At 33.4% G+C, this 16,667-nt stretch overlaps 1 protein-coding gene across 2 annotated transcripts in view; it reads right to left on the bottom strand.

Moving 5' to 3' along the window:
* Tti1 (Telo2 interacting protein 1) overlaps positions 1-16,667 on the bottom strand; it is a 116,385-nt gene that overhangs the window by 86,997 nt on the left and 12,721 nt on the right. For both annotated transcript variants that reach the window (XM_081759617.1, XM_081759615.1), the window contains exon 2: positions 11,881-12,074. In XM_081759617.1, the coding sequence (XP_081615743.1) occupies positions 11,881-11,949 (69 nt within the window). In that variant the 5' untranslated portion in view covers positions 11,950-12,074. The remainder of the gene's footprint in view (positions 1-11,880; positions 12,075-16,667) is intronic.

Raw genomic sequence — 16,667 nt, 5'->3', positions numbered from 1 at the left:
ATATCTCTCGTAAATATTGAGTTAGAGAGGAAAATGATATACCATTTTAAGAGGAAAGAATATGCTACAAGATATGTTAGGAACATTTATTTGAAAATTAAATATTTTCCAGGAAATTCCGTGAAAATTTTGGATCAGTAATATCTCAGAAACTGCCCATTGGATTTTCTTGAAAAAGAGTAACAACGCAGCCCCATATGTCCTGCATAAGTGTGCCAAATGTCAATTTGGGCCAAGAATGGGTCTGGAGTCTACAATGATTTTCGTGTGACCATGTCGGGAGAGACACCTGGGGTGCCAAAGTGGCAACTGGTGAAGTAAGTTGTAACTGACCTAGCAATAATGTTTTTCTGGTACAATCTGTAATTCAGTAATCCTTTCGAGATCTTTGGAACATTCCATTACCAGTCGCAGTACATTGCATTGCCCCCTAAATATGTGAACATTCTGGGAGATTCTCGAATCGTTTGGAACATTCTTCATTCTTGATATTTATGTTTCGTACCGGTAAATGGTTAGGTTGCTTTCTGTTCCATTACTGTGTAACATCATTTGACTCTCAAAATTTTGAATACTTATAAGTAAGCGGTTGAATCTAACACAATGAAAAGAAACCAATATTTGTTATAGCTTAAAAGGTAACAAAATACGCATAGATGCTATGACACGTGATTCTGGCTGATGAGGATTCAAAAGCTTTAGATCATTATATACCGAAATTACAAAGTCTGTAAGGCTTTTGTCTAACTTAGGGTCGAATCTTCTATTCCTAATTAGAGCATCTTTATTGGCTAACATAAAGTCATTCTCAAAATTAGCGATAAGTCCATTTCTGAAATCTGTGTAACTACGCAGGCTATTTTTAATGGCTTTAAGCTAAACTGAACAAGGAGTTAACAAAACGTGTGGTAAAATCTTAAGCATATCAGACATATTTATGCCTATTAAATCACTAAAAATGTCCTTGCTGGTATATCATCAGCACGACCACTAAATTTGGTCATATATCTTCTCTCACTAAATTTAAAATGGGTTTCAAACCTTCTTAATTCTCTAGAATTTACGTAAGTATGAACATTTCGCTGTACATGAGTATCAGTATCCTGTAGCGGCAGTGGTGCTATTCAGCCGGTCCGCACCGGTTTGGGCGAACCGTTTGTTAAAATATTTCGAGTTCGCAGAACCGTTTGTTATACCGAAATAAACCTACAAACACACGTACACACACAATCACCAAACCAAGCGTGAAAGAAAGTAGCCAAAGTATGTGTTGAAACCTGGCAGAACTCATTTTCAGAATTTGAAAATTAAACCATGCAGATCGTTTGTTTACGATTGTTTTCATAAAATTTTCGTTTGTTCAGGATTTATAAACAATTTATATCAAAAACAAAATGGGAGGTGGCAAATTCACGTAGCATAACCCATTTTTGGCAATCGAAAATAAACCATGCAGATAAGATTTCTGTGTCTTTTGTATTTCTATTAGCATAGCAAGTGTGTGCATTGCAAATTTCAGCTGGAAGGGAGAGCTTTAGAATACAAATTTTTCATAGCCAGAAACAATTGACCCATTTGTAGAGCATTACTTTGCTCTGTACATACGAGAAGATTAATGGAGGACGGGGGGAACGGTAAATTTTATTTTAAGTGTCTTTGTTCTTAGAAATTCTTACAGCTAACTGGTTAAGTACGATCTCTCAGAAGAAGGTATATACGTTTATTCCTTAATCTCAAAGGTTCAGCTATCAAGAATGAGAACTGGGATCACATGAGTGAAGCAGTGAGGGTTATTTCTATTTGAAACTCACACATACCATTATTAACAATTGTCAATCCATTGCTGGATGAAGGTCTTTTAAATACTTCTTGACAACCATCTACCTCGGATAATTCGTTTCCAAGATATTCGAAGTGCAACATAATTTCCTCACACCATCTGCATAAATATGATGTATAGGTTGCTACATGTCACAAGAGAATTATATCTATCTACCTACCTATCCGTCTACTATATCTCTTAGATACATATATATTACATATATATTTATTTATTTGTAAAAGGCATACAGGATTACAATCCTACAATAGCCTTATTAACATAATATTTTAATACGATACCATTATTCTAAAATAAAATAGACAAGAATGTAAAGTAAAATAAGCAAGCTACAAACAAAACGAGACAAGATTTAAAAAATACAAAATAAAATAAAGTAAAGATACAACAAACAAAAAATAAATGTAAGTATAAGCACTTTCCTGCAACTTGTACATATATTAGAAATGCACTACAAATATTAATTTGAATTCATTATTTCAATTTCAATTCACAAATATTAATTTCAATTCAATACTATTCCATATAAAAGGACATACCAATAGTGTTTTAGTTAGTGTTATTATCTTTCAAGTGTACACGTTACAAGCAAAATCCATTTCAAACATTAAGCCAAAAAGCTCCAAATCCATACATAACTGCTTAATTTTTGCATGAAAATGTGATTCAGTATCAAAAAACATATCACAATATTTCGACACAAAATTATACAGTTTTAAAGTTTTAAGAATCGATGAATTTTTGTGTTGAGTAGTTCTTGAAAATGAAACACAAAAGAAGAGATTGCATCTAGGCCTAAGGCCTGGTACATATAAAGGAACCTGAGAGAGCAAAGAACGACAATATATTCTATTGTTGAATAGATTTTTTCAGAAAAATCAAGGACAGTACTGATCGGTGAACTCTAAGTGAAGTTAGTCTAAAGCATTCTCTTAGTATAGTATTGGTCAAATAATATGGACAATATCTATTATTAACCTTGTAGTACAGAAACCTTAAACATTTATTTTGAATATGTTCTATATCATGTATATGTTCTTTATAACATGGAATCCAATAATAGTTGCATAATCCAATTTACTCCTAATTAAACTATTATAAAGAGTTATAGGAATTTCTGGTTTCTTAAAATACTTAGTATTTCTAATTATAATTCCTAGCAACTTGTTTGCATTACTTACTAACTCTTTATAGTGAGTTGTAAACGATAATTTTGTATCAAAATAAATTCCAAGATCTTTAATTGAATTAACTTCGTCGAGTTGATATTATCAATTGAGTAATTTGCTGTAGAATTTTTCTTCCTTGTGTAAGACATAACTCCACATTTGTTTATATTTACAGTAAATGAATTTCTAGCACACAAGGCAAATATTTTATTAATGTCTGACTGTAATATTATTTGGTCATTTTCATTGCTAATTGTTCTATACAATTTTAAATAATCGGCAAAAAGAAGACACTCAGAATCCTTGACTACGTCTGGCAAATAGTTAATCATAATTAAAAATAACAACGGACCAAGATTAGATCCTTGTGGGATTCCTCAAGTAGCTACGAATTCTTGAGAAACTCTATTATTGAAAGATACAAATAAATGTCTTTTGTTTAGGTAGGAGCAGAAGAACTTCAGTAATTTTTTTAAGAAACCAAAATTGTACATCTTTTTTATTACAATCTTGTGATCTACTCTTATCAAATGCTTTTGCAATATCCATATATATCACATCCACACGTCTATTTGCGTCTAACTGATCACTAAACATTTTACAAAACTTAATAAATTTGTTATTGTTGATCTTTCAGATACAAAACCTGTTGTAGCTGCGATATTCCCAATTTAATTTAAAATATATTTGGTTTTAACATTTTGAACGTTTTTTTTTTTTTTCAAATCACTTGTAAAAATGTGTTACGGATTATTATAAGAAAATGATCATTTTTTTAGTAAATAATACTAAATCCTTATGCCATTGTGGTCGTAGTAACAATGATCTAATTGTAGAATTTTTTGCTAGTTAGCACATATTACTTGCTAGTTGCTACATATACTTTACATAAATAAATAATAAGGATAATGACAGTAACAATGACGGAAAATGTAACTAGTATTTTTTTTTTTTTTTGTGTGTGTGTGTGTGTGTACGTGTGTGTAGAACAAATTAACTTCATAACTAAAAATAGCGAATACTCCTCCACATGTCTGGAAGTAACAGGAGAAAATATCACGGAGTTGACAAAATTTAGTTTACAAACTTTTCAGTCGAAAGCGTTCATAAATTCAGGTTCATCTCAAATAAAAAACTTCTTCCATTTTTGAAGAAGGGAAGGATCTTAAAATGCTGACCGCATTACCTCTCTGTATTGCTAAACTAATACGCTGAAGTAAAAATTGTGCACTTGCGTATCTCCCGTCTTGAGGTTTAAGTTCGACCCAATTTCCTTTAGGAACTCCCTAGCTTCCCGGCTTAAAAACTCCCATAGTTTCTGTAGCAAAGGCGATGAACATATGATCTTTTAATTTTGAATATTTGGTGTGTTTTCGTTTACAGGCTGTCTCAGCAGCATTTCCTGCCTCTTTACATGACGAAGGTAAATGAGAAGGTGCAAAAGTGTCAACACATGTGACGTCCCATACCAGTAGTTGCCCCATTTTCCAATGGGTTAATGTTACTCCATCTGGTAGTTCCCCATCATCTCGGGACATTCCAGATGGTTCTAAAATACTTGGAACATCAATGCTGGCAAGAGCTCGTCTTATTATATTATTCAGCTCTCCATGACGAGAAATTCGACCTCCACTCCTAGAACAGCTTAGCGCATGTAAGCCTTTTTCATCAACCTGTTCCTGACATGTGCATTTGAAACTATGGCAGATATTTAAACCGAGACATGAAGCGACACAAATTTGAAACGTGTTGTTGTCCAAGAAAGTTCCAATATTTTTTGACGGTGTACCAGCCTGTAGCCGTGCACCAGATTCTTTTCTTTGTAAGGATTTAAAACGGGCTACATCCGATGTATTTTCAGGGACCAATTCTTTATCAATTATTGCTGTTAAAATAATTTTATCCAATTTAATATGTTCATAAATTCTGCCATACAGAATATACTCAAATATTTTAGCTAATGAATTAATAATAGAAACCAGTATGTAATTCGAAATTACGGATGAATTTCCTGATTTTAAAATAGGAGTTAACAGTAGATACCTTCCATCTACTTGGGAACTCACATGTATTCAAAGCCAGATTAAAAATAAACGTTAATTGTGGAGTTATTACTTCAGCACAACCCTTAATAATATATGGCGGAATACCATCTGGACCAGCCGATCTTTTAGGCTTCAACTTTTTCTTAATAGTACTTAGAACTTCTGCACTAGTTATTGACCCAATATTTAGAATATCAAAGTTCAAATCAGGGACGGATCCAGGACCGACTTCTGGGGGGGGGGGGCGGTGGGTTGTCATATTGCTACTTTCAAGGGCTTCAAACTTTGGGATGGGTTTTATTTATATATATAAAATAAGAAAGTTTCCTCTTCTGGGGGGGGGGCGATTGCCCCCTGGATCCGCCCCTGGTTCAAATTCTTATTTGTTTCAGAAAATTTAATTTCCTCGGCATTATATTTAAAATTAGATTTCACAAGAACTGAGGAAAAATAGTGAGCACAACCATTAGTAGCTTCCGCATTTGAATATGAGGGATCTTCTAAAGTATAAAATGTATTTAAGTTACGAGAAGGTTTCAAACTTTTAACATAATTCCAAAATTGCTTGATATATTGTTTTATTCCATTTTCTAAATTATTATGATAGGCGTGAAACGCTACTTGAGTACGTCTCTTAATATCCGACCGCAACTCTCTAAACCTCTTATCATGATATTTAAAATATTTGCGCTTTCTCGCACATTTATCCTTTATTCTTATGTCTTTAATTAAATCTTGGGTAAACCATGCCGGATATTTTGATTTTGATACATACTTGCATTTTGGAATACATTGGTCGAAACAATTATACAGAGATCTATATAAATAATCCACAGCTTTATCTACATTATTGAACTTATATAGATGTCCCCAATCGTAGTCCCGTATCAGTCTATAAAGTAAAAGGAAATCGGCTCTTTTATAATTGTAACATTCTTTTTTGAATTCTTCTACTCACACTAAACACTACGTTCAGTGTTTAAGGAAAACACAAGATTGAGATAAGGGTGGCGAATATCCTCAATAACCAAAGGAAAACTATCTCTTTCAATTACCATCCTAATATTACTAATTACTAAGTCTAATGTTCTATTGTTATCATTCGTCACATTATTGTATGATGTTAAATTTAGCAAACTTGCAAGATTATCTATTGAGCGACATGAAGTAGAGCCATTCATGAAATTATAATTTGTTCCATTTATTTCACTCAAATTAAAGTCACCTAAGATAATACAGTCTGATGATACGATATCTATATCACTTTCTAAATAGTTAATATAATACGTATAAATGGTTAAGGGACTGGAAGGAGTAATATAAACAACATTTATAAATATAGCTCCTGTTTGAGTGAACAATTTAATAGTCAAAGTTTCACAATTTGATGAATTATAAATAGTGAAGTTGAACTCTATAACAAGTTTTTACAGCTATCAATGTACCACCTCCTCTAACTTTATTTGTTAAAGTAATAATTCTATCGTTTCGGAATACTTTATATCGCTCATCAAATAATTCACCATCTTTAATGTCTTGCGACAATGATGTTTCAGTTAGTACTATGAGATCATGTGAACAACCCAGCAAATTCTGAAGAAAATCTGCGGTTTTGGTTCTAAGTCCATTTACATTTTGATAATACACACTTAATTCATTATTACCTATGTTTGTCATTAACATTCTTACAATTTGTCAATATCTTGTTCACAGCTCAAAACAATTACAGGTGAAATTTCATTCTTTCTAATTTTTGTGCGGCCATATATATATATATATATATATATATATATATATATATAGAGAGAGAGAGAGAGAGAGAGAGAGAACCGGTTGTTAAAAAAAATTAGAATAGCACCACTGTGTAGCGGTGGAATCCATATGTCCTATTCCGGAGTAGTATTCTTGTGTATGCCTAGACTCCTCACAAAACCGGGTTTCAATTACATTACGTTCAGTGTCTGCTATGTTCACACCAATATTATGGTTGCCATCTACTGCTTCAAATTTCTCCTTCAAGAATTAGACTTCTTTTTTGAGTTTCTGAATTTGATTTGTGTGATTATCTACCTGAGTTTCCACTGCTTTAATTGAACTTTTTACAACTTCAAAACTGTGAAAGATTTGTTCTATTTTATTGTCAGTTTGTTCCAGCTTATTATTCAACTGTAGTGCTATCAGCTCTATTCTAGCATTAGTTTGTTCTTTATTATTATTTAACATTTGTTCCAGTCTTGTATTAGTTTGATCCAACTTAGCATTTAACTGCTGTCTAAGTTGTTGTGTAAGAGCAATTACACTCGATGATGTCTCAGTTTCTGAAGTATTAACCTCCTCAACTCGAGGATTAATATTATCTCTTTACAGATTCATTTCTGTATATGTTCTTTTTGTTTCTTAGAAGAATATAATCCGTGGTGGCTGACAAAAATAAGAGACAATCTTACTTGGACTTCAAATTAAACTCAAAACTCCTGGGTGCAAAACACCAAAAGTTATGTAACCTGTATACAATTAAATATGAAGTCCAAAGTTTGGTAAAACTAGCTTTAGCAACCATTAAAACTTATTTTGATAATTACTGCAAAAGATTAAACTTTTTTTGTTCCTTTAAAACTTTGTATTTTCTAAATACTTATCATTTCTTCGTCATATATCTCAAAAACACACCTATAATTGATGGCGTCCTTGCTTATTATTATCTTAACAGCCTAATGTACAAACAGCATAAATGTGCAGGTCTGGCCATCAAAAAATGGTATCTTACGTGCCGGACCATTGTCCTTAACAACACATACATATTATGGTTGCAAGCTTTTTAGTCGGTAATCTTTTCTAGCTCATTACGTAAAGTTTCTCCTTCATTAATCTTCCAAACATTGAGAAATTACTGGCTGGCTAGAAGTTATTACACTTATTCAAACCTTAAATATTGGGTAAAAAAATGAATAAATAAAAATAAAAAAATATTATATATATATATATATATATATATATAGGGGAAGATAGTACACAGTGGATCAAAAGGCGTTATTCATTTATTTATTGCACAAATTCGCCTAGTGCGTGTCAGTTGTTAGGTTTTCACATTATACACTTTTTAACGAAATGTCACAACAATGGATGCTTCTCACTTATGGTGAAGTGAGAAATCTATTTTGCTTGTGCAAAAGTAAAAAATAAAGTAACAGAAGTGAATGCTGTGACGTTGCGATTTATCTTGTAATTTAGAATATCACGGACACGGGAAGTAGGTAAGAATGTATTCGTTTATTTTATTCTTCTACTTTAATAGTTTCTCGTCGTAGGAAACTGTTTGGGTTGACACCAACAAGTGCATAGTGGATCACATCGGAGTGGTATACAGTGGACTGATCCATTCTGTACCTCATTGTGTTTAGAGAAGTTTAATATATTTGGCATACTCATTTAGAAACACGTCATAGTATTGGCATCTCATGGAACTTTTTCTGTCATGTTGCACGTTAGAGATTAATGGTTTGAGTCACGAGGAAATACCCGCAAAATAGGCAACGTGAAAGATATTTAGATGAGAGAAGTAGTGCAATTAGTGGTGGAGCAGGGATATTCTACTAGTGTGGTGTTGGTAAATTGAAGAACATTGGTTACACAACTTTGAACAGATAAGAAAGCACCACGTGACAATGATAAAATGGAGCCAAATTATTCTGTACGACAAATATTTACTCTAGAGATAGAGCATTTTCTTACGGAATATATAAAAACATGCAACAAAATGTATTACTGTTAGTGTGCCGTGGCCGTGAGGCGTTTGGCGTATGAAATTGCCAAGAACAATATATCGAGATCTGCTTCGTGGTATTAAATTAAAAAAACAGGTCTAGGGTGAATCGTAATAAAAATCTTAGTATTCCAAATCTGGGAGGTGTGTTGAATGGTATCAATCTTGGACTTTCCAGATCGACATTCAACAAACACAATATTGAGTCATTCTTCAGTAATTGACGTAACTTATCTACGAAATATACCAAATTCTGTAGTTTTTCACGTATTTTCAACTTAGATGACGCAGGAACTACAACAGTTCTGACATCCAAGAAAGTAATCGCAGAGAAAGAAGCCAAATAATTAAATCTATGGACGAGTGGCGAAAAAGGAGGGTTACGACGTGTGTGACTGTGAGCATCGGGTATTTTTTTGCCACAAGCTATGGTTTATCCTAGGAAATATTTTAAACAACACATGATCAATGAGGCATCACCTAACGCACTCAGTTTGAGAACTCCATCGGGATATCAGGACGGATGAATGAAGAATTGTTAGCACATTCTAGCAATAAAATACAACCGTTGTATGCGCCAGTATTGGGACCATTAAAAGCACATTAAATAAAATGCAGCTGTTGATACCTGGTTGTTACAAAACCCAAGAGTATCCATGACAATACTTAGTACCCATACGAAGTATAAATAGCTTAATGCTTGGGAATAGCATTTACACGAGCAGTGATTCCAACCAACATCAAAGCAGGTTTCAGCAAGACAAGAATGTTTCCTTATGATCAAAATGTATTTACAGACCCTGATTTTCTTTCCTATGCTGTGTGTACGCAAAATCAGACAGAAGATCAAATCAATGCACCTTCTTCAAGTACACTGAAAAAAAATGTACGTGGCGTACTTATAAAGGTTAGTTACATGCGTAATTCCTGTAGTTTTTGGACTTAATGTACAACGGACGTATAACTGAAAACGCACGTTTTATAATATTTTCCGTATAAGTGTTCCATCTATATGTACTTTCCGTATGAAACAATATAGGCAGTCAGGATTTCACATACAAATGGACGTATATAATATATAGCTGAATAATGTAACATAAGTATATGCATGCGATGTACGGAAAACTGTTAGATGTCAGACATCCTGCAACGGCATGATATATCATCTAAGGGCAGTGTGTATGTAGCATATGGATAACGCACCTCCCATACTGCTTTCTGTAGTAAGCAAAAGGATTCCGTATATTTGTGCAATATACTGCTGTCCGGAGAACGGATCCTCTAATTCAAGAAGTAGAGAATGTAGATGCATATCCGAGAGAAAATGCTTTCCAGAAAGAAGAACGTAACAGTGTTTCTGTGTCACCTCAAGAAACTTCGTAGAAAAAGAGGCAGAAGCAGTATCTTAACATATAGTCCGAAAAGAGCCAAACGTTTTGAAGGCAAAGCCAGTGAATAAAGGGAGTATAAATTGAGCAGCAATCGAAAAGAGAAAGGGAAAAATGAAAGGAATTCCGTCCTGAAGAAAGGGAAAGAAAGTGGAAGTTCAACGGAGAATGATGATTTTCAGCCAATTGTATTATAAGATTCTTCAGATGACGATGTTATTTAGAAAACGAAGTCTTTCAGTTTAACCTCGCACGATTATGCCCCCCAGGCTAAGGAAGACGAACGATGCTACTTTAGAGACAGGAACTACTACTAATGATTTGGAACAAAGCCAAAGAGAACTTCAAGCTGGTGAATACGTTCTTGTAAGATTTTTTTCACGGATACATTATGTTTGTCAAATCACGACTAGAAAATACAATGAAGATGATTTTTAGATTTCGTTTCTAAGGAGAAGTGAGAGGATGTACGAAAGCTTCGTCCAACCAAATAATCCAGATATTTCACCCATACACAATATCTGCATAGTAAGAGGGCTTTCAAAACCTCTTGTTGTGAAAAATAAAATACTGTCTGGTAATATAATTTTGCCGGTAATGTTCCAGGGAGTTGATCTCCGCTAATCCTTTGAAGTTTCAAAGGATGATAATGTCGACTTGGACCTATATTTTTTCTAGTCATAGTGAAACTAATAATTTACATAATAAGACTAATTGAATTCAATGCAGAGAGTGAAAATTATTTTCTCCATTTTTATAATAAATTGTTTACGTTGTTCTGCATACTTAGTTACACTATTAAATTTACTAATCCAGAAACAATAATTCTCTGGACAAGATATCAGTTTAATGACCAGAAGGGTTTGTTTAATAACAGGCATTTGTATTATTTATTTTGGTAATCAATTCCTGAAATTAATAGTATGCTATTAAGAAGCTTCTAATACTTCAATTCTAAGATTTATTTAGAATTTTATAGTTTATTTTGTATTGTGACTAATAGTACAGGTTTTGACAAGCTTACAACTTTATGTAGATTTGGAAATTTCAGATGCTTTGTTCCTTTGCCACACGTTTCTATTCATTACTTTCAATACATTGTTTCTTTGATCCACTGTGTACGATGGTGGTACACAATGAACCACTTTACAAGCATTAGCGTTAACTGTAAGATACATAACAGCACTACAAATTAATAAATTACTTACGAATGTAGTAAAGACATGTGCCCATGTTCTACAGTAAAGAACTTCCAGTAATACTTACCTTAAACGGATTTATGCTGAAGGCTTTAAAAATTGATCCACTGTGTACTAAATAAACTGGAAAGAAGGTTGACCATCCATATGAAGGCACACTCAATGAAACTATCTAATACTCTTCTGTGGTTCGATCACAACCCACTCAATTTCACCGAAAGTGGAGTTTACTATTATCTTCGACCCAGCTGCTCATCTACACCTTACATATAAACCAATAAGAAGCATGATCTAAATACACGTGTATTCACGCAATAAAACATTTGGTTGATGTCTAACGTATTTGCCGTAGAGTGAATCTCTCTTTATACGGAATAATCACGTTACTAAACAGTAAAAAGGCTGATATTTTATTAGCAATATTATATGTATAGCAATAAACTATGTATGTATATCAACAAATAATACAAGCTTACCTGAGAGATTTTACTCTGAGATTCTTCACTAACGGAAAAAGAGTAAATTCTTGAAGATTTTGCAGGCATACTTCAGGTAAATTTGGTAGGATGACAGCTAATTCCTTTACATTTTCTCTATCAAATGTCGATGTTAATTTTTGGCAAATTGCTCGAATAGCCACAAAAGCGTCTTCCATATTCATCATAATTTACTAAAAAAAGAGAGAGAGAGAGAAAAGAAAATTTATTGATTTTGATAACCACTATAATTTAAAATTTAAGGTAAGATATGATCGATGGACAATGTCATTAGTTTTTGATGGAAGTATATCTTCCTCTTTTTAAAATACAACGTTAATGGTAATTAAACAGTTGTTCTGTATTATATATACTTAAAGAAATAAATACGTTAACTATACGCACCTTAGTGATTTGTGACAGCATGTGAGAGAGAAAGTGCTTTACGAGAAGTTGCCAGATTTAGAAGGTAGTACTTACAATACTCAAATTTCCATGGTATGTTATTTCTACAGCAGTGATGAAGAAGATAACTTTATTTATAGAAAATGCAGTGCGAGAGTATCGTAATTAACACATTGGCTGCCGGACATGAATCACGCAAATTCATGTACAAAGCCGAGGCTTTTTAAGGTATGCACACTGTTTGCAAGATATGTATCAATTTTTTGCACATGGCCTCGCAGGGAAGCCACCTACTGTATCAATTTGATAGACATAGCACCCAATGTGTTAATCATGTCAATATTTCGACTCTTTTTTTTTTTTTTTTTTTTTGTTTGTTTGTTTCTTCCAGGCTTCTTGAGATTATGAAATTAATGTCTATTTTCTTCTTTACATCTTAAAGAATAGCTCTCGATGATTTTGAAATAACATAATAATGTTAATCCCTCTCACATACAGAACAAGGAAAATGGGATATGATAATCGAAGCGGAAACACGAGAGTGTTCAGTAAATATTTTGACTTTGCCCGGATAAATCTACTACGAAAGCTATTGAAATTAGAAACTACTTTAATGGAAAATGAAAACTGAACACCCACGAACTAGTCACAAACACAACACTACATCCGGAATGCGGCATAGGACCGAAATGTCATAGGACCAAAACTGCTGAGGGCGAAATTTCAGCTCAGAAACCTGTTTCTGCCCTGCGCCGTTTCAGTCTTACGCCGCTGCCCTGAAACCATTTAACTTTTAATTATGGTCTTTAAAAAATAATGTTTTTATTGTCTGTTTAATCTGTGTTGCTATAAATAATAAACTCGTGTCGATCTTATGCCTCTGTGGGCTATATGAATAGACTGCGTAGGATCGAAACGGCGCTTCATAGGATCGACTAAAGCAAAGATTTATTTCTAAAGAAAGCAACCAGAGCTCTCTGCCAAATGATTTTAAGTTTTAAGAACTATAAGATATTCACAACATGGATGTGAATAATTGTAAGCGACGACATAATCATAGTGCTAAAAGGAAGTGGAAGCAGGATGTAATTTCTTGTGTGCTTAGTCAAGATCATTTCATTTCCATATTTATGGACTTGTATTTTATTACTATTATAATTATCATTATTATTATATTTCTTGTCTGTTCTAGAATATTTACAGTTTGTCACTGATATAATATGTTCCCTACTTATTCTGGAAGTTACAAGCATATACTTGAGTTGTAACTTCCTGAATACGCACGATATACTTAATACATCATTGCAGAGCATGTTGACACTTTCTGGTGAAGCCGCTAAGTCAACATTTTAGACATGCTGTTTCCTGAGTAGTGCAGCAACCACACCTAAGACCAGACGGTTTTAATTACGATACTTTGTGAGAAATTTACCTGTCATTACTCATTCCCCGCTCCATCTACGTATCCTAACGCTGGAACTCCCTGGGCCAACAATGAAAGTAATTTAAATTCTTCTAGTCAGTTGACGCCCATGTATATGTTGCAGAGCTCTCAGCAGGAATCGAACTCGGTTCTCCCATGGGAAAGGTGCGTATGCTAAGTGGTTAGCTACGAAGGATCTCTATTATTATTAGTTAAATAATAGTATTGTGTATGGACTATTGCATAGGGGAATCGAACACGGCCGTCCTGTAGTGAAGGTAGAAGACCTTAAGAGAACTCCTTATAGCATATTTTTCAAATTAATGCACAGTGTATTCTCTTATACTTTGCTGTTAAAAGTATAACTTATTGTTCATCATGACACGATTTTGAATTTGACGTGCACAACTATCATTTATACAATGTCTTAACGGGAATGGAATGCAGACCTCATAGTTGGGAGGTGAGTTGTACTCATGAACTTTAGAGTAATTATTTACAAATAAATAAATAAAAAAAAAGTTTTAGAAGGGAAATTGTTCCATTAAACATTTGATAATATATTAAAGCAGGGATGAAAATAACCAACAAAATTTTATTAGCCCAAGAAAAAAGCTACTAGCCTGCATTCCACAATATAAATCATTTACTTACCTTCTGTATGATATTAAATACTCGCCCGCACGGATGAACCACTTGCCCCGGGCGAGTGGTTATTTGCATTCCTGTATTAAAGGTGTACTAAGTTTGATTACTTTAAGTTATATTAGAATTATTTTAAATTCTAAATTTTACAAACTCAATATTTAAACTATAGAAATAGAATGAAACCTTGATCGTCTAAGATTAAGTATTGTACAAAGAAATTTTAGTGTATTTTATTGTTAGTGTACTTTAGTGTAGTGTATTGTTAGTGTACTTTAAAAATAATAAGGTGTTCAATTTATTAGAAGTGAATGCTCTACCACTGAGCCACCGCGGCCCTTTTTCTTACTATAGATTTCTGATAAACCAGATAAGAGCCTTAGAGGTTTTTGATTCTCCGAGTGGTATTTTCTAAAACATTATCAATGGAAACATTGGAATCCAGTTCTAAGTTTTGGTTAGATTTTTTAAAGTGATATTTGAATTTTTTAACTTAATATGGAGCGTTAAATTTAAATTATATTAGCTGTTTTTTCTCCTTCTTTTATATTTATCTCCCATTGTTATACTAATATTGCTTTTACGTTCGTTTCTTTTAGGCTATGTGTCCTTCTTTCATAATCTTTATGATTGGGGACCAAATGTCACCTGATATACATACATACACTTTTTTTTATTAATGTTCTTATTTATTTTAATCCCCGTTGTTTCCCGTATTATTATTTTTTATCTTTCCTTCTGCCTTTACTACTTATGTCTCATTAAACAAAATTCTATATTATTGTTTCATATAATGTTCCCCCATAGTTAACTTCTCTATGTAACGCCATTTATATGCAATGATACGAGTTTTCATCCTCTCTTGAGTGGTTCGCCAAGTTACTTTATAAAACATCTTTTACATTTACATTTTATTCTATATATTCCCGGATTTCATAGTACTAACATATACCCATTTGAGCCCGTTGTTCCAAAATTGGAACATTTTTTACTTTACTTTTATTTTTCATATTACGTGAATAAAGGTAACAATTTTTGTATGGACCTCTTCATTTGGCACCAATGGTTTAGCAAATGACGTATCTTTGTCTTGAATTGGCGCGAACGATGTGTACTGTCCATATTAGTTGTGTTGAATAAGAACAAATTATGGCGTCTAAAAGAAGGTAAGTGAATTTTATGTTCGTTTATGAATTTTCTACCTATATAATACTATTTGGGTAGGAGAAGTATCAAGTTTTCAGTGCATGTGAAATGCAACAATTGATTATGATTGTTATTAATAAAAACGTTTTATAATTTTGAATGTTCCAATATTGGAACAGCGGGCTCGAACGGGTACGTGAAGTTTGCATTTTGTTTGTTCCATTATTGGAACAACGGGCGTAAATGTACCCATAAAGCTATGGAATATGGCAATTTTATTGCATGAATTAGTAATTGTTTCGTACATTTTATGAGCGTATTTTATTTGATGCTATTTGTGCCGCTTTTGAGGGCATTTTGCTCTTACATTCGGAATTTATTGGTCTCATGGAGGAGGGGAAATTTATACACAAAAATTTATTTGATTGTTACACCCACGCAGTACGCTTTTCAGTTGAGTTGAGTTGATTGTGAATTTAACGTTTCTTTCAGCAGCGAGGCTATATGAGAATTGGCCTATTCATTAAAGTGGAATCCGAACCACATGAACTTCCACCGGGATCGAACCCGGTCTCCCATACCAAAGGCGTGTACGCTAACCGCTTAGCCACGAAACAGCTCTTTTTCAGTTAAAACATGACAGCCAAATAGAGTTGCAGGTGTCTTGATCGCTCATTCACTGGATCGTACATTTATTTACCTATATGTAGGAGTTGTTAGGAATGCCTGATTACATTCTGTAACATTTGTTATTGATTGCACTTTACTACAATGAGATAAAAACAGCAAATTTTCGACATAGATAAAGGCATATTATATAGCTATTTTTTTATTGTACTGTAGGGGAATCATTAGCAGCTTATACAATTGTACAGGCCCTGGCCGCCTTCCTTTCACTTTCTTCCCCAATGTTATCATTATGTTGATCACTCCAGTGTAAAGTGGTCTTTGAGTTGTATCTGGTAGCTTGTAAATAAATAAATATTTTATATTGTTTTATATTTTAAATGTGTATTTCACAACTTCATATGGATTTTATTTATTTCTAGAAATACTGCTTTATTTCAGATTGAGTGGGAGCGGCCCCGTGTTGGATTCACGGTGGGGGCTCTTGGTCGAAAAAGCATAAAAAGCTGTTTCAGGCCAGCCATCCTGAATGGGGTTTTCC

This window comes from Thermobia domestica, chromosome 5, assembly GCF_964235325.1.
Source record: "Thermobia domestica chromosome 5, izTheDome1.hap1.1, whole genome shotgun sequence".
NCBI lineage: Eukaryota > Metazoa > Arthropoda > Insecta > Zygentoma > Lepismatidae > Thermobia > Thermobia domestica.
The sequence above is the reverse complement of the archived record's forward strand: the minus strand, read 5'-3'. Positions and strand labels throughout refer to the sequence as shown.